At 38.0% G+C, this 23,750-nt stretch overlaps 1 protein-coding gene across 14 annotated transcripts in view; it reads left to right on the forward strand.

Moving 5' to 3' along the window:
* Positions 1-23,750, forward strand: part of PDLIM5 (PDZ and LIM domain 5) — a 115,723-nt gene that overhangs the window by 30,489 nt on the left and 61,484 nt on the right. For 13 of the 14 annotated variants that reach the window (XM_042870911.1, XM_042870921.1, XM_042870916.1 and 10 more), the window contains one exon: positions 5,949-6,100. In XM_042870911.1, coding sequence (XP_042726845.1) covers positions 5,949-6,100 — 152 coding nt within the window. Of the gene's footprint in view, positions 1-32; positions 139-5,948; positions 6,101-23,750 lie in introns of those variants that run through there. The other variant, XM_042870919.1, reaches the window with a different exon arrangement.

Raw genomic sequence — 23,750 nt, forward strand, 5'->3', positions numbered from 1 at the left:
TTGGAAGCAAGTACGAAGGCTGGCTGGCTAATCTGTTGGCTATGTGAATAATACGGCAGTAGTAAAGGCTGTGAGGAATACGATCCAGCTCTCAGTTTCCAGTGAGAGCTGAAGAAGCTCATTTGCCACAAAGAGCAGGTGCTCCCGTGACTCTTTCAGAAACTTTTTTTTTTTTCTTTTTTTTCATGAAGAAGTGGTAATGTAGATTCTAAAGCCTTTTAGAAGGCCTGAGTTTAGGTGGGGTTTTTGTTTCTGATTTGCAGGGGAGAAACAGCTTGGACAAGCTGCTGCACTAGTTAGGGCTGGCTGGAGCACAGCACTGAGCTGTTTGTACTCAAAGGTTTGCATGTTGGATCGCAGGGTGATGTGCTGCTGTATCTTTGGGTTTCTTTGTGTGGGACAAGGGTCTATTCCCTGAGTTTTCAGTAAACCACAAAAGGGCTGCTTCTGAGCATGCTTGGAGCTCTGTGTGCATGTGAGAGCATGCTGTTAAATGCTGCTGCTACATCGTGCTTTGCCCAGGTGAAGCAGGGTCAGCAATCAACAACAGAGTAACAGGTCACAGTGTAAATGGTAGTGTCTGCGTGTGTTACAGCAGAGAGAGAGAGCCCCTGTGGCTGGGACTGCTATGTGCAAAAGCAGGATGATATCTGATGAAGAGATTGCAAAGCCACAAACAAATCAAACAGATAAAGTTCTCCTGTAACGTTAATTCTGTAAGTGTGTATGCTGCTTGTTTTTCATGTGTTTTGTTTCAATATTCTAATGTAAGTAAGGGTGTAGGCCGAAAGGGAAGCAGGAATGGTAGTAATTAATGGTCGTTGTCTGGTTGACTTGTGTTGTGTTTATGCAGTTCTTGAATTGCTATAGGCAAAAGTGCATTAGAAGTGCTGGAAAGATAAAAATCAAACTGGAGAGAACCCTTAAAGTTTTAATTTCAGAGTAAACAATTCCATTCTAGGAGTGTGGAAGTTACATCTGATGTTGAAGGCTTTTTTGCATCATCAGGGAAAGCATTATTTGCTGTTGGACTACAAAATAGTCTCTGGCAAAGTGGTTGTGATGCAGCACCAGGCAAGCTGCTGGTAGCTACAGTTGATTCAGGGCAGGTAGTATAGGAAAGACAAAAGGCAGCATCCATCTTTGTATATAGCCCTTTGTCTTATGGATAACTGTAGTCTAGGTATTTCATTTGTTACTGCATAAAAGCTAAGTAACAGGATGGCCCAAATGAGAGATGTTTGTCAAGCTTTCTTCATAGTCATGTGAGGGAAAACAAATGGTTATAAGCTAATTAGGAATGAGTTAAACTACAAATTGCATTGATTTAGAGATAGGTGTGCATGTATGTGTGCACATACAATTTTCCTGAAAAGAATATTATCTTAAAATATCTCTGGAAAGCAAAAGAGGTACTTTTATTTTTCTCCCTCTCATCTCCTTTTTTATTTTTTTAAATGCTGTTTATTAAAAAAACAAATGATAAAAGATGAGCTAAAATTTAGCTCAACAAAGTGGCTTTATTGCAGTGTGATTTGGCCTGCTTGCTTTTAGAAATTGGAAGGGTAGAACTGTGCTGGGATTACTTTCCACTGCCTTTGAAGTTCATCCTGGATCAAGAACTAGTTTACTTTTGTTTTATCTTAGTTTGGAACGTAGATTAGAACAATGTTTGCAGCTTGGAAATTCTGCTGTTTAAAAACAACAGCAATGAAAAGAACTTGGAGATCAAACAAAGCTGAAGTCTAATATTAGATGGATGATTTTATAAGTGTTTATTAGAAAGTGTCCAGAGTGTGGATGGCATAGACTGGGTTTTGACTTTCAACCACAGAGCTGGGGGCTGCTGTGAGGCTGAGAGGAGGTTTGCTGCCAGGGCTGTGGGGATGATTGGCCTCGGCAGGTGCCTGGTCATGAAATGTCTCTCCTGCTTGCCTCCTTACTTCCCAAAGAATATGGAAATGGAGCTCAGTAGGAGCAAATATTGGCAGTTTCATGGTTTTAGAAGTGTTCTATGTAACATCAAAAACAAAACTAAACTTTTTTTTTTTTTCATCCCTAATTCATACTTGATTTAAAAAATTTTAAAAACTCATATTGTAAATGCAGAATTAAAAACGGATTCATAAAGGATTGCAAGGATGTTTGTGCTGCTTAGAAATTTGTTTGATTTCTGCATTAGTTTTTGGCTCTTTGCCCATCAGTCTATTGGTATTTTGGTCTTTAAGCATATGTAACACTGTAGTTCACCTCTGACTGATGCAGGCTCATTTTACTAACTTCATAGCTAAAGTTAAATGTGCGGTATAAAGACCAAACCACTCATACAAGACAAGTGCTGTGTAAAAGTAGATATGATTTATGAATAGCGCTCCAGGTTTTCTTATATATTAGCACCTATATTTTTATGTTATTTTTTTGTAGAATTTCAATATCAGTTGGATTTTTTCAAGTTCTGAGTTTAAAAACAGAAATAATTGGAGTTAGTGGTGAGGAATATGTAGGGAATCTTCGATTTATTTTTGGTTTGGGTACTTACACAGTAATATGTACACAAATCTCAATATGTGTATGAACTTACTGTTTGTAATGGTAATGTGCTGTTAGAGAAATAAAGAGATGTCAAAACTGAGGTTCCTGGAAGTAAAAATACATCTGCAGTCCATAACTCTTTCAGTGTTTGAGTTCCTACTGATGTATTCAGTGTAGATGTTTATTTTTATTTAGGTATCTGTTGATGCTCTGTATGCTCTGAGTATATTGCTCTTTTCAGTATCTGTGGCAAAGCTTGCTCTGTAGCTTCAGTATGAGATGAACAGATGCTTGATGAACCAGGGATGCTGGCGGGCACTGCCAGGGCAGAGTCATGCTGAGCTGAGATTTCCTAGAAGTACCAACCTCTCCTCTCATTAGTCAGATCTCTGATCCCAAATCAGTGAGTGCTATTTGGAAGTTTTATCCACTCTGTCTAGATAAGGAGATTAGTGCACTGGCATCCCTCTGCCTGCATGGTTCAGCCATTAACAGTCCAGTAATTTGTTAATTCAGTCGTGTCTGTGATCTCTTCATCTCTAAGGCAGATTCGATTCCTTGCCTGCCCACCAGGTCTCATGGACACAGACAGAAGCTTACCTTGCTTTCTGGAACGTGCTGCTTTCTTCCCAAGATGGACTTCTCAGTGACATTTTTAATGAATTTTTGCCCAGGGCTCACTTCTGAAAAACAATTTTGCAGCTCCCTCTCATTAAGGCATACAGAGAACTTCGTTACAAGACGAGGAATATTTAAGAGTGGCCTCTTCAAATATCACTCTGACTCTGTTTTGTTATGTGTTGGCACTGTAATTAGACAAAAAAAAAAAGTGTTCTTTTTGTTTTACTTTACACTTTTCCAGATCATAAGCACGCCTCCCCAATGGAAATATTCACTCTGAAGCCTGCTTTTTGATGTTTTGCTGCTTACATGCTTCTAGGTTGCTCTTTTCATCACCAATTACATCATATGTGGATTATGCCCATTTACGTATATTCTGAGAAAGCTGGATTTTTATTAACTTCAGCAGTCCAGCTACTAGGCATGGTGATCCTTCTGACCTTTAGCTTTTAATGCCCTGACGTTCCATTCCCTTTTGCAGACGTTGCTGACAAATGTCAGCCTGCTGTAATGTAGCGATTTAGAGAACTGTTTACTGTGGTTTTCCCCCCGCCAAGATTTAAGGATCTTCTCTATAAATAACTATGTTGGTCATAGCTTTCTGCATGCTAATGGGATTCCCTGAACTGGGTTTTATCGTCATTAGGTCTCTTCACTGAAAGTTGTGTCTGAACACCAATTTTTTTGGAGAAATTCTGAGTTTGATGTTGAAGCCTTTTGGAAATTGTTTTACCACAGAAATCATAATTCTGAGTAATGTAGCAAGTCCAGAAGCTTTCAAAAATAAGAGCATCATTTTTTTCCTTTTTTCTCCTAGTCTTGCTTGCGTGAAACTTGCTCTGCTGCCTTCCATTTGTTAGCATACTTCAGTTTCATCTCCGGGTAAAATAATTGTGTTGACCTGTCACGGTGAGGGACAAACTGCTCTTTTGAACCTTAGGAGATTATAAGTCTTCCTACTTCTCCTGCTTCACCTTTCACAAAGATAATGCATTTCATAAAACTAACACCAAACTGGAAGATTTATCAGGTTTTATTTGAGTTTTTGACTAATGTTTTGAGTGGCTGATGATCGCTACTTCAAATATCTGTGTGATAGAGACTGATGTGGGAAAGTGTGAGCTGCGGCCCACCAAATGTAAAAGCTTCTGCTTTCAGTGAATGTTGTCAAATTAAGAGGTCTGGGGGCTATTGCATTTGCATTTTCCTTGTAGCATTATGCAAAAGTGTCTTCAGATGCTGTCAGATGTACATCCTAGCTGTTGTGCATCATCCCTGAGATTTTAGGAAAGCCATAACCACATCTGATAGGCTGATGGTGTACTTCCCACGGGTTTATTAAGAGGTGACATTCTTCCTTGTGTCACTGTTCGTATACAAATACAAAAAGTGAGTCTCTCATATTCAATGTGTTTGTATCCCCTTGCCACAGACTGATTTCAAGAGCTAGCCTTGTTTCTCTTGTTGGAAAAGTAAATGAGGGGTAGATTAGTGATTTGTCATTGTTGAAAGGCGTAACTTCCTGATAGCTGCTGGATGCAGTACAGGAGAGACCGCAGGCAACTCAGATGAGGGCCTTCATTTTGCTTTCCCTTTGGCAGCTGCTTGATTTACAGCAATTGGAGTTCTCTTTGGGCCATAGTTTTGGAAATGAAGACAAAGTAATTGTGTTACTTGCAGTACCTCCCTAGAAGTAGTGATTTCTTCAAGAAACCGACTCATACTTGCATGCAAAGTAGACGTGGGGTTTTACATACACGGCCAAAAAGTAAAAGCTTGTCTGCTGTAAGAGAGAAATATGAGTACAAAGAGGGAATTTGCACCATGTGGGACTGTTTTCAATAGCTAGTTACAAAGTGCTCAACAGATTGAGGACCATGAGTATAAATCAGTATGTAAATCTTACCATGGATTGCTGTTGTTTTGTTTTGTTTTTTTTTTTTTTTGTGTGTGTGTGTGTGTGTGTGTGTGTGTGTGTCCTTGGGAATAAAGCTGGTGGCATCAGATGAAAAGGTTAATTTATTGTTCAGTCAGAGTCAGTAACATGATCTTTACAAAAGTTTTTGTTGTTAGAGTGCTTCATTAAAGTGGACCAAAGGCAGCTGAGCTGAACTTCAGCAGTGACCTTGATCAAAGAGTTTCAAGAAGCCTTTCTTATTCTGTTTTGAATATACTGCGGGTCACTGCAGCTATGAACCAAGAATGAATCAAAACAAAATTCTGTAACTGGCCTGTCTGTAATGCTGAACTTTTGACTTTCTTGTAGTTGCATCTTGGGGGGAAATATAGCTTCACCGTTAATAAAGACTTTCATATGTATAACCAACTATTGACAAATGCATAAACTTTGAGGAGATGGATTAGATTGAAAAACTAGAATTGAAAAACCTGACTTACAGCCTTTCTTTCACCCATGTGAGAAATCTCAGATGTGAAGAGATAATAGACTGAAGCCTGCAACCAGGAAATTTTATGAGCCTATCCCTGCTTGCCTTTCTAGGTGAATGTGCATAGCTGTCATCCAGTCAATGAGGAGTGTGGTTTTGAAAAATAGATAATACCATGCAGTGCTTTTCCTGTCATTAACATGAAATAAAAACATGAATTTATAAACAATGCTTCACCGAAAAGATGGTACATATACTGCAACATCCACAAAAACAAGCTTATAGAGAAGAAACTCAAACTTTTTCCATTTTTTATGACCAAACATCATATAAGTTATTTTCCTTTGTTCAGAGAATATAAGCATAACGTATTTAAGTCTCTCATTTGCCCTTCTTGTGGCATTTCAGCTTAACGACGGTGGAAAAGCAGCCCGAGCACACGTGGGGATCGGTGACGTGGTTCTCACCATTGATGGGATAAGTACAGACGGGATGACTCATCTAGAAGCACAAAACAAGATCAAGGCATGTACAGGCAATCTGAATATGACTTTGCAAAGGTAAGGAAGCTTCTTCTTTTTTTTTTTTTTTTTTAAAAAGGAGAATTAATCATTATGATAGCAGATGTTTGGAGGCTAAAACCATGTAAGGAGTTTGGCAAAGTGCTTGGAGTTAAATGGCCTTCATTTGAAGATACACTACTGTAACTTGAAATATCTTGATTTATAGCATTTCAGAAAACATACCAGTTGGTAATTACTTGAGTAGCAGAGATCTTTGCCAACCTCATGTCACCTCTTCCACATTGTATGATGTCTAGCTACTCCTTGAACTTCAGTTTTGTTAATAGTTTTCTATTAAAAATAAACCTGACCAGCCTTTTTTCTCTCTCTTCTAGTTGACTGAGGGTACTTTTTGTGTCAGGTCCTACGTTATTTTTGTTCCTACACTTCCACTTACTCCATTACATATTGCTGGAATTTTAAAAAATAAGCTGAATGACACTGTGGAAGCAGTCAGTAGCAGCTAATGTGGCATACCAGGCCTTTCAGAGGCCAGCAGTACTTTTGGTTGAAGTATGTTGTGATGAAAGTTTCTTGAAAAAAATTGCAATGAGATTGCATTACTTCAAATAATGACTATTTGCTAGCACTTGTTTAAAACAACTTTTTTTTTCTTTTTTTTTTATAAAGTATTTTGGAACCTACTACTAGGGGGAATCTTAGGAGGCATAACAACACTATTAGTAGAAGATCTGAACCTGTTTTTGGTTAATAAGTTGATGCTGCGAGTAAATCATTAGAAAATGCGCAGAGTTAAGGTACAAAAAGCAGTGAAATAGAGCAAGGTAAAATACCCACTGTTTCACAAAGCTGAACTGTGCATTGGATGTTGGTTGGGGAAGGGTGTTCGGTTTTAGTGTAGATAAAAGTGAAGTACAACACTGTCCAGTTCCTGGAATTCTGCTGGTTTGGTAAATAGTTGACTTTGGCACATGTCTATTGGGTACCTGCAGCAAAATCTCTCTGCTGCTGAATGATGGATTTTTTCTTTTTTTTTTTTTTTTTCAGTCAGCCCTTGAGTTACACAGATGAAAATACTGCAGCTTGGTGTCAGAGGTGGTTCCCAAAGTGGTAGTGCAGTTGTACAAAATTGCAGCTTCCCTTTGTGAACTGCATTTACCACTATAGATTGGGCCAATCTGCTTGTTCCTAAAACTTCTTGAATTTCAGCATATTGCTCTTAGGGCATGGGGCTATGTTCTGGGAGAGGTTGGAAAAGTGGAGCGGAATGCTCACATGCTCATTGTTGGAACTGAAGCAGGAAGAGCAAAATAACCGCCATTGTACCCTGCTGATTGCTGCTGTGCCTTCCTTCAGCAACGCAGTTCTACAGTGAGTGTTGGTTGAGCCCCATATCAATATTGCCTCACCAGTTTCTGCTACCTTTCTGAACAAGTTATCCTTCCTTTCAATAAGAAAAGGAACATCCCTGTCAGAGAGTATGAAAATAAAATTAAAAAAAAAAAAAAGGACATGGCTGTAGTCTGAGGAACGTCATGGGTGGTGGTGGTGGTACACAACATTACAAGACATGTAGTTGAATTTGTGTGTGAACGCTCTCTTTTCTGAGAGGGTACAGTTTCAGCCCTGCTTGCTGATTCTTTTTTTGTCTGTTGTCCTGCTGTGCTTTGGTCTTTAGCTGTTCTTAATGAGCGATTCCTTTTGCTCAGCCTCTGAAGAAAGGATTATCTTATGGTGTGGTTCATGCCTGGGGCATTTTCTCCAGTGAAACTTGTAAAGTTGGCATTAAGAGTTTCTTGATGAAACAACCCACCAGTGGAATCATACACATTAGTGTGTCATTATTTTTTGGGTTTTTAACAAGGCAAGCAGGTCATTTGGAAATGCCTCACTTTCCAGGAGTCCACTGAGTCACAACTGCAGGAAACCATGAGTGAGGTTTGACCCACTTTTGCCTGTCATTTTAAATCAATTGGTGAGGTTAATATCAGATATCAGAAAGAAACAGCAGGTGTGTCCCATTCAGGCAGTAACTTGCCTTGTTGGGCACAGAGATGGCTGCTGTGATTTAAAAATTGAATTAATCATGAGTTAACCCAGTCGTCTCCTGTTCTCACCCTTCCTACCTTGCCCAGGAACTGACTCATGGGTTTGCCTGCTACCTGACAGCTGAAGGCTGAGTTGGGATCAGACAATCAGAGATCAAAGAAATAGCCTCAGCCCCAGTATCTGGGAGTGGGACGGATGTCCTGTCTTGAGGTGGTGCTTCTCTGCAGTCCCATGGGCTCAGCTGTTTCTAATTTTGCTTGGATCTCATGAAACCAAAGCCATGGGCAGTGCACTCCCAGCTCTCCTGCCTGTGAGGGATTTGCTTTGTTGGTTTGTTTATTCTTTTTAGTCTGGAAAAAAGTGCTTTGCAGAGTTGGATAGACTCACGCTAGCTGCAGATACTGCTTGCCCATGGGAAGAATGGCTTGTGGCTATAAATGGGGTGGTGAGCTAAGATTTTAATACTGAGGGATTTCCATAATTACATTCTTCTATTCCTACCTCTTCTCTCAAAACTACATAGAGTATTCTGAGACATTATTGCTCCTCTCCAAGATTAAAGAGAAGCTGTGAATGTGAAACGGCATTGGTCTCTAAATTATTTGTCAATACCACTGATAAGAAAACTTAAGACAACTTCTTAAAAAATAAATTAAAAAAAAAAACAAAACTTCTGCTAATTGATAGCTACAGTGCGAGAATGCTGAAGTTAGTCCTAAAAGCATATATAAATGTCTAGATAATGCCCCAGTTTTTTGCCATTTTAAAGGAAAACAGTGATTAGTGAGTGCCAGGAAAACTGAGTGTTACAGCTTGAGCTAATGGCTTTTGCAGTGTCCATGTTTGGTGAAGGTAGTATAGGAACCTGAATATATTTCCACTTGGTGCTTTTTTTTGTGGTAATACTTACTAACCTTTGTGATAAATGGTAGGAAGTACTCTACTTTCATCTATGGATGCCTGCTTTACCCTTCATTGGTTATAATTTGATACAGTTTTATGTGATTTCAAATATGTGGAAGTAAACATGCTTATGGAGACTTTAGTGAGAAGTAAAAATAAAGGCAAGATGGGAAAAAATTACTGGGTACACTACCAGCCTCACAATGGCGATTTCTATGCAACTCGCTTGTGAGAGACTAAATAAAATGAACAGAGCAATTGCTATTTGCAAGTAAAACTTAGATAGCTGTAGCTTTTATATCTGCATATATATATATATATCTACATAAATACACAACAAAGACAAGTGAGAAGTCTTTATGATCAACTTCCTTATCATAGGTATTTTAATTTGGTACAACTCCCTTCAGGTTTTTATTTGACTTTCCCTATTTTTAGTGCAGAATGGAAAAAATGAAGAGAAGGAAATTAAGGTGCAAGAAGTAACTTGCCTGGAAGGCATATTTAATTCACATCTTAAAGGGGCATGTTTATAGAGGCAGTTGTGCATGTATCTTGATTGAAAAACCAAATTAGCTGTTTTGTAACCGAATGTCAGTGCAATACTTGAAGAGGGGAGAATAAAAGCTTCCTTTCTTCATGTGTAAGGCTACATCACATGCTGTTTTTTATATATTCACTCGTTTGTTACTGAAGGAATTGGTATTATAGCTGTCATAATTAAAAGTCCACTTTGTTTGGAGATTGCTTAAATACAAATAGATAAAACTTTGGTTGCCTGCTGTACGCAGCTGGAGGTTCTCAACGTTTCCATTGCTGGGAAGTGTGTTCAGGTAATGTCTTTAAAACTGATTAGCTCTGGACACCGGTTTTGTTGGTTAGCATGAAAGTTATAATTTCATTTCACAATTTTTAAAATACCATTTGTAGATGTTTTGTTCATTTTTTCCTATTACATATGACTAAAAAATTCTCCTTTTATAACATATGATTTTACCTTCCATTTAATGTTTTCTTTCTTCATATATATATATATATATATTTAAGAAACATTAAATGTGTTTTATAGTTAAGAATTATTTCGTTATGATATTTATCCCTTCCTCCCAGAGACCTTGCTCTTTTGCACCCCAGTATTTTATTTTTCTGTTGAAGTCCTTTCGTGGTTCCCATGAGGACAGATGGAAACCAGATGCTTGCTTTTTGAATATCAACTTTAGTAACTTAGCATGGGCTTCCATAAATAAACTTGTAAGTTACTGAACAGCTAAGAGCCACCACCAATTTTAAATATTGTTTTTGGGGACTATTTCTCCAGACTCATGCCTTAGTTATTTTTTGGAATTGAGAAAGCTGAAGATCATGTATTTCTACTGTTACGTGACACCATGATTCCCATGAAACTTCTGGAAAAAGTGGCAACGAGCAGTGCATGGATTAAGAAGAAACAGTAGAGAAAATCCTGGAAGGCACTGGTGGTTTTTTTACTTTTAAAATGTGGAATTTATTTACCTTTCTAATTCATGAAACAGATCTTCATAGTGAGAAAACGGTGCTACTTCTGAAGGAATTTTTTTCATCTCTCTCTGAGAGCAGGAACAGAAAGCTATGGAGCCAATTCACTTGGGAAGAACCCTTGAGGATGTTTGTTATTTACTTTTCTATCACCTTACAGCAATGCTTTAGAAATCTTTTGTGTGCTGTGTGTCAACACAGAGTGGTTTCTCTAATGCTGCTTCCATTTCTGCAGTGTTTGAGTTCATGGATTTTTACAAACGAAAGTGGGGTATTGCAATGCAGCCAATGAATTTCAGAGATGCCTATGGGATTTTTGGTTTTGTTTTTCTGAATTTTTAGGACCACAGGGCTACCCAGAAGTTTCAGGTGAGGCTAGAGCCAGCTGGGCAATTTGATATCCATAGAAGCAAGACAAATTTGGAGGCAAAATTCAGATGAGCCTTAAGACTGAGTTCTGCAGTTAATAAACCAAATGTCTACACCAGTGACACTTATTTTATCTGCTTTCCTGAGTATGATATCTTTATTAGCAGATCTTTACAGCATTCTTCCTCATCTCAGATTTTCCTTCAGGAAATATAAAGTCTAGACTTCCAGCTTAAGAACAGCTGAAATTCTCATGATCTGAGGTGGGATAATAAGGAAAAATATTATGGATCATTTGATTTGTGTTTTGTAACATGATTTTTCAAATTATCCATTTCAGAAAGGGCTGTCTGCAGTAAGATTAGCTCAGTATGCATTTTAATAACCATTTTCATTGTTCCCAATATTATATTTAGAAGAAAATAACAAAATGTTTTTATCATTTATTGTATAAAGAACCCTGATCTGCTAGGACACAGGAGGAAGAGCTTTTCGCTGTGAGGCGTATGTTTTCTGACAAACTGTGTGGATAAAGTGTATGATCTTGCTTCTGTTTTGAATTTGGGAAGTGAGATTATAAGAGACTTTTTCTTGCTTTGCTCCTTAGCTATAGACTGTCTGTAAACGATTTTGACTCAAAAAAATAAATGTCAGAGGTGCTGGAAATAGTACTGTGGATCCCAAGATCTGCCCTGAGTCATCAGTACAGAAATCAGTACTGGAATTCCTAAATGTTAGAAGTTCATATAGCCTCCAGAGAGAAGGGAGTGAAAACAATATAACTGTTAAATAAAATGACAGAAGTAGTGATATAATAAAAATAATAATTTAAGAAGGGAACCTCTAGAAGAATTACAAGTGTAGAAAGGATTTCAGACTATTAATAATACAAGTTTCACTTTAGGTGATAGTTAAGGCTTGTACTTTATGGTTTATGAGTCATGGATTGCTTGGGGTGGATATTTTGTTTCCACAAACCATATAAGGATAAACTTTTAAGAAAGCTATGGCAAGAATGCATTAGGAAGTCTTATTTTTCTCCTACTTTGGTTTACTAGTCATCATTGTTTCCCTTACATAGGCATTTTTGTTTTAGTTTTTTTCTTCAGTGATTTGCTTTTCTAGCATATAAAAGATGGCTTTGTTTCCCTTGCTAGTTGAATGTAGGCATTAAATTGGTTTAAAGGATCACAACTTGAGTTTGAAGAATCTCAAATTGAGTCGCATTTTTCTAAGTATCATAATTTTTTTTATTTTTTTATTTTTGCTGGAGTTCTTTTTTCTATAACATAAATACTTGTATAACTCTTCTTTCAAGGATGTCTGCACTGAATGTCTGCATGATCAGGCAAGAAAAGCAGTAATGCAAGGCAAAATAAAACACAGCAGTCACCAAACAGTTCAACCCAATATACTATAAGAGCTATTTTATTCTGTATTTTCATAAATCTGGAAGCTTTGAAGCGGGAGAAGAGTGCCAACAGTACTGTAATGGAGTTAGTCTGTTAGACCTTCGGATTTGCTTCATGACGTTGTACTGCTCAGCAGGACTGAGGAGAAATGCCAGTGCCAAGCTGGGATCCACCTGACCTCCTGCACCAGTGCAGATAATTGGTATGAGGAAAAGGTAATTCAAGGCTGCGTGCTTCCTGGCAGGAAAGTCACCTAGTGTTTTGGTCAGCCTGCCCTTTGGGTTTGACAGTAGCTTGACCTGCAGGAGAAACATAGCATATTGCAGTGCAAGCAACTGAGTGACCCTTGTGCCTCATTTTGAAATTAAGCAGCACTGAGCAGGCAGCTGTCCACTGAATTCAAAGTTAATGGAGATGCTGTGGTTCCTCCTTCACACGCAGATGTGCTCTTGTGTTCTTGGTGTTTGCACTTTTTTCTTTTTAACTGGAGCCAGGTTAGAAAGTTTTTGCTCCTCATGTAGCAGCTGAACAGGTTTTGCTGGCTAAGCCATGCCTTTGGGAAGTCTGGCTGCAAACTAAATAAATGCAAGGGGTACAGCTCTTGCTTCCAGCTGGAATTCAAAACCTTTTGTTGTGCACAGCATTTTGCTGCATGTCAACTAGCAATTAGATGAACCACAAAATATGCTGCAGATAAACAAACTGAACAGACTAAAGACTTGCCTTGAAGTTCAAAAGGGAGTTGCTGGGGTGAAAATGTAAGGTTTCAGGGTAAAAATAGAGTTCAGTGATCCTTTTTATTTTTGTTGGGGTCATACCTATGCATCTGCCAGGTGGGTGGGAGTGAGGGCTGGCAAAATAGAGGCCTTCCACATATTTTCTGCCACAGAGCCTTGCTGGGGATCTGTAGAGCTGCAAGGATGAAAATACGTAAATGTATTTTGGTAATAAAGGATCATAAACCCCATAGTAAATATATAGAGGACAATGCCAGGTACTATGGGTAGGTCATAATTTACTGAGCACCTTAAATATTTCTGTCAACAGTACTCTAGCTGAAATATGATGATTGATTTACATCTCTGAAGACAGAAACAAACAGTGATAATTTAATCAAATATATTTTACCCAAAGCAATGTAATTAGTTTGAAATACCTGAAAATTAGAACAACTCTCTTGATGCCAGTGTGTGCACTCTTCCAGAATGTGAAGAAGCAGAGTTGAGCGATTATCTCTGTGGGCAGCAGGGAATTCTCTAATGTATTCCACATGGTCAAACTTCTGTTTTAACGTGTACAGCAAGAACTAATGTTTGCAAGCTGAAATTTAACACTCAAAATGTGTCTAGGAAGGTTGCAGTGGTAACTACTGTTACTAGGAATCTGACTACTGCCTAATAGAAATCTCCAGATTGCAAATTCCTTGGGACAGTTTTGCTTGTCTGTTAAATTGATTCATATTCCCAGTGCTGAAAAGCCTTCTCATTGCTATGGAAGAGTGGAACCAGACCTTGCAATTTATGTTTGAACGTCCTCAGTTTGAAGATGTTCAGATCAATATCATGCAGTGCAACTTCACTTTGAAGTGTTTGATAGCGTGGATGCTTCTAATTGGTAAACTGAATATGTATTTTGGGAAAAATGCAGATACCAAGTCATAGAATACTTCTGATTTTTGTTTGCAAATATACAATAGCATGTAGCTTCCAAGTTTGGTCCTGCTTTTTGGTTTATATGCAGAGAAGATTCACAGCTGTGTTTCAGGGTGATGTGTGTTTCTTTCCACTTAAAATTAATCCTTGGTGTAAAACATATGTGGGGTTTGTTTGTTTATTAATGAGTGATAGGTCATTTAAAAAGTTATATTGTTTAGGATATTTTTTTTTCATTTGAAGCAATAGTCATAGAGTGTTACGGTCCAAGAGGCCACTGAAAGAATTCTGATTTTCATTTCTGCGTCTTGTAATGAACTTCCACATCTTGCACAGTGATAGTGACATATGCTGCATAAGCACTGCAACATTTTTGTTTCTTTAGGAATACTATCTGTTGTGCAAAGCACCTAATTACAACTTCACAACTAGTTACAACTTTTTTTGAGAATGTTAGTGTTTGCAATATATTTTCTGTAAGCAATCTTGATATTTCAGGTATTATTCTATTTGTCAGAGCTGATTTAGTTTTTAAATGTGTAATTTCTAGTGCCGTTTCTGGATTTCTTGCTGATTTCATGCTTCATGCGTGAATTTGCTTCAGCATTTTATCTCCTAAAACTGTAGAAGTTTCCTCTTTTTCTTGCACAGGTAACATATATTTACTGTTCACACTGTAAAATCTGACCTTGCTTGAAAACTATTGAGGCTCCAAGGATTTCAGTGGAAAATACTACATAAGTTACCATGATGACCATTCAATTAAGGATGACCATTGCCAATCATTTTTGCTTAATTGAAGTGATTGTTCTTCCTCTCGTCAAAAACTCCCAAGGGAAATATTGACTATTGCATGTCTTCTTACAATTCAGTAATGACATAATTCTACTTTGAACTGCTAAATAGTATTTGGTGCCCATATTTCACTTCCCAAAGAGAAGTTTCCTATGAGAGAGTAAGATGAGGAGAAAGCTGTGCTCTTGGAAGCTCTGTTACAGAGATTAATTGCCCTGTAAAATGTCCTAATGAGTTGCATCTGTTAAGGCTGCTGTTACCTCAGTATTAGAAGTAAAATTGAGCTTTGCTTGTGGCTTGAATGACATAGCCATACATACACTGATTTTACATCCCCCACTAGCTCACATTTTCCAATAGGACATGTTTTGGCCTGACACTGTTGAGTAGATTTATTTTGGTGGACGTGTTACGGTCTGAAGCTTGAACAATAATAGAATGGAAAAATGGCAGAGACAGTTTCCTCTGAAAGGGGAGCACATTGGATCTGTGAACCTGTTAGTCTGGTGGCCAGACTCGTCCTAGCTGGTACCCGATGATTCAGTGGAAAAGGGAGGTGAAAGTAAACCATGCTGAGAACTGCTCTGTGTAACTCCTGTGTGGTGAAAATCTAGCTGCTTGCGCAAGAGATTGGGGATTATCATACGTGCTTGTAGCTAACAATTAAATGGGGGTCCTATGTATGTTGGTTACTCTATCAATGTGACAGTCACCTTAGACAGGCTGACAGCATCAAACTGTTTCTGCTGTGTGAAAATGGGAAGTATGTGCACACATTTTTTTTTCTTTTTTTTCCTTTTTTTTTTTTTGTTTAGCTTTGTGCATGATGCATCTTTGCTTTCACTTAGCACATGGTGCATTATCACTTACATAGAAGCAGCAACCCCCTGTTTTTTAGTTTTTCAGATAAGTTCAACTGAGCTTGAAGTGAACAACTTGTTTGGTGTATGCTTTATAAAATATTGGCACTGAGGTCTGAGCTTTTTACCAGCACTCTTGTGTAAACTGAGTATACTTTGTCATTAAAACGCAATTTGCAAATGATTTCAATCTGTCACATTTGAATTCACAACAGATTTATATGCTTTCATATTTTGGATCTTAAATGTTCATCTTAATGCCTTGCAACTAACTTCTAAGCTTATAATGGCAGCTAAGTATTTTCTCCTATTATTTTGGCAAGCTTTAATATCCTAACTTAGTTAATTTTTACCAGCATACTGTTAAATTACCATTGGGTTGGGAAAACAAAAAATACTTGAGCAGCTAGTGTTATGTGAATATATCTGAGCAGAAAATGCTCCAAAATAAAAACTAATGGTTTAGAAACCTTGAGATGGTCAGAGATTTCAGAGAGAATTTGTCAGCAGGTGAGAGCCTCCCAGCCAATGTTTGTTGTTAAACTCCGGATAATTAAGTTGGCAATTAAATGGGTTACCTGAAAGACAGTTGTTTTGAGGGACTTGCTTCTTCTGACTCATCTGTTACCTGTACTTAAGCTATGACCACTGCTATACAAGGAACATTTCAGCAGAAAGGAATGAATTGTGGCAGCTGTGTGAACTTCAGAAAAGGGAACTTTAAACACTCACTTTTGGTGGAAAAACAGTCCAAACCAGAGTAGTTAGTTTATTGTTCGCGCAGTGTCACTTATAACTACTAAAATTTGATGTGAAAAACAGAACGTAGAATACATTCTTGAAATGTGTGAGCTCAGAAAGCCAAAGTTAATGAACACAGTGACTTCAGAGATAACTAATGCTCCTCAATTACAAACAGATTATTTTTCCTTCACATACAAAGCCAAGTCCATGTGAGCAGGCTGTTTCAGTGGCACATGGAGCCACTAAATACATGTACTGTACTAAGTGTAACATAACAGTTTTTTAAGAACAAAAACAGGTAATCTTTCCATTCCAAGCCTTTCAATTAGTGAAATTCATAAATGTGCCTGCTGTTGATACTGATCTTAAAGTCCTTTGGCCAAAAGTTTTGCCAGCTATCTCCTTTCCATGTTTTGGATGAAAGGTAAGAGCTCAGAAAGTTATTTGTTTTTCATTAAGATTTGTTAATCCATAAAGTATCACCCCATTAAGGTGACAGTGAAATGAACACCAAGAGAAGCGTGATTTTTGTCATACCTTCTCCTGGTATAAAAAAAATGAGCAATGTGTATAATGTAGCCATACACAAAGAGAGTATGTTTGTAGTATTTTTGTACCAATTACTCTTCTTGAAGAGATTGAAGGGAGCAGAAAGAGATTTTTTTAGAGCAGAAACAAACAAAAAAATAGATTGTTATGCAACCACGCAAGTGAGAGGAGGTGGAATGTCAGTGCTAAAACCAATATTATATCAACTCGATGCTGTCGCTGGTTGTTTGAAAAAAAAGAACTTGGAGAAATCGGAAATGCATTTAATGTGCTCTTAAGTGGGTACTAATCTGGTGGGTTTATCTCAGTAGGGAAGATGGCTTCCTATCTTAGATATGTTTATTTTCAAACTTTAAATAACAAAAGTGCTTTGAAATAAAATACAGTTAAGTTTTAAATTTCTCTTGAGATGGAAAAAAGCTCTTTGTTTAATGAAGAGGACTTCATCTGATGTTAAAGATAATAAAGCCCGAGGCACATAGCAGGCTTCCTGGAGTAACATAATACCTTGCGGGGCTGGACCCGAACTGTTTCTGCCATAAACCAATACTCGTCAGACTCAGGCCATCTTTGATCAAGACATGAGTAAAGGAAGCTGTGACAATTTTGTTTGTTGTTTTTTTTTTTTTCTTGTCTTTTTGAAACAGAGGTGGAGAAGGTTGTAGTTTTCTGTGAGGCTCTGTCTGAAGATATAATTTCAAAGATTTTTATTTTAAACCTATACCTTTAATTTTGATCATGAATATTTTTCTTGACTTAGTTGTGTTTTTTCCTCTCCCTCCCACTACTTTACCATTAGTGAAAGTCTGCTTATTAGAAGGAGATACTATAAGTAGCTGCTCGTTGCGTGTGAGGCTTAAAGGAAGTATGGGGGTGAGCTGCAGCAATTGCAAACATTATGTATTTACTTTTCCCTGCCCTGTTCATGAGGTAATTCACCCAAATGATTCTGTTCTTAAAAAATGCCAAGAATTCGTCTGATTCTTCCTATGACACACCAAGTTGCTGATTTTTGCTGTTGTGGTTTTTTTTCTTAAATACCACAGAAGACTTTGATCATGAGTCACTAAATCATTGTTGCTTCTTTGAATTTTTCAGTTTTTTTTTTTTTTTTAAATCTGTATGCCTGCCTATCTATGGTTGGTTTTGTTTTGTTTGTTTATTATTGCCCTTCTTGAAGGGGATCCATCAGACTTGACTGCTACCCATTTAGGTAAAATGTGGAACAGAAGATACAGTATGTGCTATTAGTGGTCCAATACTATCCCCTGCTATATGTTACTGTGGTTTGCTAATGACCACACAAGGAAGCAAGAGGGGGCGGTGGGAAAGGCTCCATGGCCCAAGTTTGTGGTATGTATGGTACGCCCTCACTCCATCATCTACAGTGTTGGATGTGGAAGTGTTTCATTGCGGGATTAAGGGAACCCAAGCACTTGCAGTAATTTCAAATTTGGCCAGTTCTAGAGATGCAGAAAACCTTTATGAAGGGTTTTAGTCCTGAGGACCAGCCCTAGTGGGAGCTCTCCAAAGGTTATCATACATGTGGCTTATCACATTTTCTCTTGGAGATAACAGTAGACCCAAGAAAAGTATTTTGGTGGCTCACCTCAGTATCTTTTACTAAAAAAAGAGCATTCGTATGTAATAATTTTCAGAAGCAAATTAGCATGAAACTACTTTTAAAGAACATTTGTAATCTGATCCAGTGCTTTCAGAACTCCTGTGCTTCAAGTAAAGAATTTAAATGTTTCCTTAACACCATTCTCATTAGATTTTCTTGCTAGTGCTGTTGAAAAAGGATGTAGGATTATCTGTATAAATGGTCTCCAGTGTGATTTGCCATTCACTGCTATGGATGAAACTCTTCTTTCCACTCCTAATTTGACCTGTGCAACCTATCCAGTACCTTTTTGAATGTCAGAGACTTGTCAGCATGCATGTTATGGTATCATTAATTTATTTTAGGCTTCATTCTTAGCTATAGAGTGAAAAATTTAAGGAAACAATGTGAAGTTGGCCACAGTTTATCTTCAAGTCTTAAAATAACACAGATACCTCAGAGAGTGGCATGATCTTTAGTGACATTTTAATTCTGTTGGCACGCTTCAAAATAGCCAGCTGGGACATAACAGATAGACTTCAGTTTTGAAGCCTTGCAGTTACCATCTGAATGCCAAACTTTTGAGGAGCAAAATACTGCGTTTATATATAGATGAAACAAGCTGTAATCAGACTGGCCTCACCACGTATGCCAGTAATTGGTAACAGCTGCATTAGAACAATGCAGCTGTTAAAACTGCTCCACGCCCCTGAATACATTTATTTGTTTGGTCCAAAGATCACTCATGGGTATATTGGTATGCTTTTCTTCAGGATATGGAGAATTACTTGGGATGCATTCATTTGAGTAAATCAGTCCTTGGTTATGTTTTAAGGGAGTGTGTGTTCGGCATAAGCAGACTCATAGAGGTTGAAAAAGTGATCCAAAGTCCTTTTCCTATAGCAAATAAATAGTATCTTCCCCTGGAGATCTTAGGCATTTGGAAATAAGCGTCGCTGTAGTGAAGTTATCCAGTGGTTATGTGTATGTTGTCCAGTATGCTGCTGCAAAACGTCCTCCCAGGTGTTAGCCATATCTACAAAAAGCACAGTACAGCTAAAGATATATGCACTCTTCTATTTCACCTTGATCAATTTTGTTTGCATGATGTGCCTGGCCGCTTGTTACTCAGAAGCCCAAAAAGTGTCAGGCCAAACCTTGAGCTATTTTGCATGGGAGTAGGTGAAAATATTGGAAGATGAGATGCTCAGATCTGTCAAGATAAGCTGTCTCTCTCTATGTGTACCCTTTTCTGTGGAATTGATAATTTGAGCTGTACAAAGTATTTATTAGAAAGATGCAGTTATGGAAGAATTGTTGGGTTTGTTTTGGTTTTGCAAATTGCCCCTCCCTTGTTTTTATGCCAAACATGGCTACTGGGTTAGAGCAAGTCTGATCTCTGTGGAAAGAATCACCATATTCAATTAAGTGAAAAAGCAAAACCCTTAAAGCTGTACATACCAGCAACCAGACTGAATTTTGCGTGGTGCGAGGCTATGAAGCGCTCAAAGATCTCTTCATAGTAATTGAATCTGAAGTTGAGGGGAGATGGCTCTTACATATATTACTGCCTGCACAAAAATTTGCCTTGATTGTGTTTTTCTCTGCCATGTTTTCTACTGGAGTTGTTCTTGGAGGAAAGCTTTAATAGCCTTGGATCAACTGCAAAAAGTTTTTTTTTTTTTTTTCACAGTAAGAAGGCCAGTAGCAAAACTATCAATGCCTTTAACCAGGAGACGTAGGGAAAGGCCGCAGCTCTGAGAAATTTCACTTTGGAAGTTGTATGTGCTCCATGTGAACGTAGAAGTGTACATCTCATTTTGTCTTCGTAATTGATTTGCAAACAACCTGATTGCATGCATCTCAAGACTAACATGAATGTACTACCTGTACTGCTTTTGGACACTGAGCAATAGTTCTTCCTCATCCTCCCTAATAATTCCACGTGTTAATAACAACCCATCAGAAAGTCAAGGAAGCAACAGCTTTATGCAAATGTTAGGCAAAGCTTTCTTGCTGCTGCTTTTTATTCTCCAGTGCTGGTATTAGTCAAACGCCCATTGAATTCAATAGCTTAATGAGACTGCCAGAAAGACAGCAGGTTTAAATAATGGCTGCTTGACCCAAGTCCAAAAGTTTTCTGATCAAAAAGTTTCGAAGCACTGTTGGTTTCCTTCCCAGAACCTGAAGTAGCCTTGGGATTTGGGAGTCATTTGGCAGCCATGCGTGAACAGTGGTGCTTCCTGTGTTCCTGGCCAAGGCTAGAGAAATGGAAAAGCTTACATTTTGGAAAATGGAAACATTTCTTAAAATGCGATCCTTCTCACCTGTGAGTTTGAATAGTATGTGAGTACATTTGGGAGTGGAACTTCTATCATTTTTTCTGAGAAAATGTGAAGATTTTCATACTTCATACAATGTCTTGATTGTGATATACTTAATGGCTTTTTTTTTCGCTTTTTTTTTGAAAATCAACTTCATCTTGTTCCTGTTATCTGAATATTAAGAGTGGGAGAAAAATAATTTCCTTGTGTTCTCTCTGAGTACAGGCACCTTGTCTGACCCAAAGACACCCCAATTTAACCTACCTTGATCTGCTCATCACTTTTTTCTTTGGTAAACATGAATTAGCTCATTGTTTAGGTGCCACAAGTGATGTTACTTGTTTTCTATTTACACTTTTTTTCCTCAAATAAAGCACTTGCCCAACAGCTGTTATTTGCCTCTGAAAAGCACATCTCTCTTACCTGCAAGGTTTATGATGCCAACTTGCAGACATTCTTTAATTATAAAAGGCTATGTGATGATCTGTCAAGGGACAGTTGTCTCTAAATGGATTAAAAGAAGATTTCATGGTTTAAAAATGGTCTCTGTCCTTTATATGCTGAAAATAGTCCAAGTTGGTTGAGAGAGATAGTGCTAAAATAAGATATAGCAAGTAAATGCTTTGTTTTTTAATTTCAGATAGTAGTTTGCATCTCTTTGAATGCAGGAAGTAAAAGCTAGGGGGAGAAAAAAAAAACAGGGTAAATATGTGAACTGATTGGTGGTGGTAGATAAACTGTTCCTGCATCTGCCCACAGGAAAAAATGAAACACTGTTTAAATAAAACCAGTCCTGTGCCATGCAAGATCATCTCTCATCTGTTGAGAATCAAAATTGCAGTGCCCTGACTCATCAATAGGACTTTCTACTTCATTCTGGTAGACAATGTAATGAGAACAAATTGAAGATTGTATGGTTTTTTGAAAGATGGTGGTAGTATCTTGAAAGTATAACAGCTTAAGACAGATAGGATTTGTGATAATGCTGGGAAAAGCTGTCAGATTTTCAGGTATATGTATTCTTCTAGGGGTCTGAAATGGAGATAAGTGCAAATTGTTGAGCAACCACTAAAAGTTTTACTAGAGAGGCATCACTTGCACTCTTTAACAGAAAGATAAGTGGTAGCTACTGTCAAGCTACAAGCTTTCAATAGGGAGGAAAGGTAGTTGCAGTGATGCAGAACTGTAGGACATAAAGAAATGAAGGTTTCTTTCTCCAGATCAATTTTTAGTTCATTTGCTTTAGTTTGTTATTCACCTGCAAGGGGGGCAAAATAAAATAAAATACAAATATTTTTTTCCAGTACAGACAGACTCCTCAGAAAGCTTTTTTTTCCCCTTTTTCTTTTAAACTAGTGCCTTTGAAAAATTCCAGGCTATTGTAAGTAGTAAGCCATGTCTGTGGCACAGAACCACAAAACCCCACGAGGTAATAAAAACATTTATCGTGCCTGTCACAAGTTATTTACTTCTGTCTTGCCTTAGAACAGAATTAATGGTTTCAGCATGGTGAAAAGATTTCTGCAAGTTTTGTTACTGTCAGTATTTTGCATCAGTGATTAGTTGCTCACAAAACAGTTAATTGCCTCATGTGTTGCATGAGTGCTTTGAATGGTATCCCCTAAGTATTTTGAGCAGTAAAAGCTGTTTTTCTAAAGCTAGGCTGTGAGAAGGGAAAACTCTTTACTGAGTCTGAATCAGCTGGCACTGTTCATTTTTCTTTTCTTTCCCAGTTGCTGCAAATAACCAGAAGAGTTAAAACCATGTGCTTTTATGCACCTTTACTTAAACAGTGGGAGAGTTTCCATTATAATTAGTTCCTTGTTGTGTTGACTACAGGAGTTAAAGAGCAGTAGTCTTCTCAAATAGTTGATCTTTTTTGCTTAGCTTTTACAGCAGACGATTTCTAGCTCCAGACTCTGGCTGATTCTCTTTGGTATCCCTTGGAGATAGGTGTGGTTAGATCTATGGGCCAAGGCTAAGCTGAGGCCTTCCATACCCTAAAATGTAGATATGATCCTTAGAGGTTTTCTTATAAGACTTCTTTACATTAAAGCTTTTAGTAATCTAAAGCAATTTAAAAAAAAAAAAAAAAAAAAAAGCTGGTTAGTCAGAATGGAACACAACTTTTCTCAAAATGATAAACCTCCATAACTGGTGATGTTAAATATATTTAACATATGAACAATACATGGAAGTGATAAAAGTCAAGAAAAACAAAGACAGAAGGTAGGTGCAAGGTGGAGAAGTCAGCTACTGACAACTGCATGCTTATTAAACTCATCCTGCAATGAATCTCCAGAGTGTCTGTAGGGCTTCAGCTCTACTATCTCTGCAGCTGATACCTCCCACTCACCCCAGGTGTGTGGTGCAGAGGGACAGGAGAGAGGAAGCTGGGTGGTGCTCCTTTTAGGGACAGCCTGGATGTTTTGTGCATCTTTATTGGTGATTTCTGCTGTATCTGTCTTTTCTGGACTAGTCCCAGGCTCAGTAGCATTCTGCCAACCATACAATTGCAGAAGGCTCTTTGTATATCCACATGGTTGAGATGATATGCAGTTCCAAACACCACACTATTACTGATGGTAAAATAGAGATTTTAGTGCAGAGCTAAACTGACTCAAATTCAGAAGCTGTAGCATTCCAGTATGATCACTGAGTCAACAAGAAACAGGAGGCATGAGTGTAGATTGAAGACATCTGGGAGACATTGCTGGGGACTGTGTGAGTGATGCTGCTTCCTGCTCTTGGTGACACAGTGGAGGACATGGCTCCTCTTTGTTACAGCTGCCTGACATCTCAGACACTGAGCTTTCATCCTATTAAGTGTGCTTCCATAATGTTTCACTCCAAGTTTGTCACAAACCTAATGGGTGACCTGCTTTTTAGAGAAGAATTTAATTTCTGTAGG

This window comes from Lagopus leucura, unplaced genomic scaffold (genome assembly GCF_019238085.1).
Source record: "Lagopus leucura isolate 7727_CA_CO unplaced genomic scaffold, USGS_WTPT01 Super-Scaffold_100004, whole genome shotgun sequence".
NCBI lineage: Eukaryota > Metazoa > Chordata > Aves > Galliformes > Phasianidae > Lagopus > Lagopus leucura.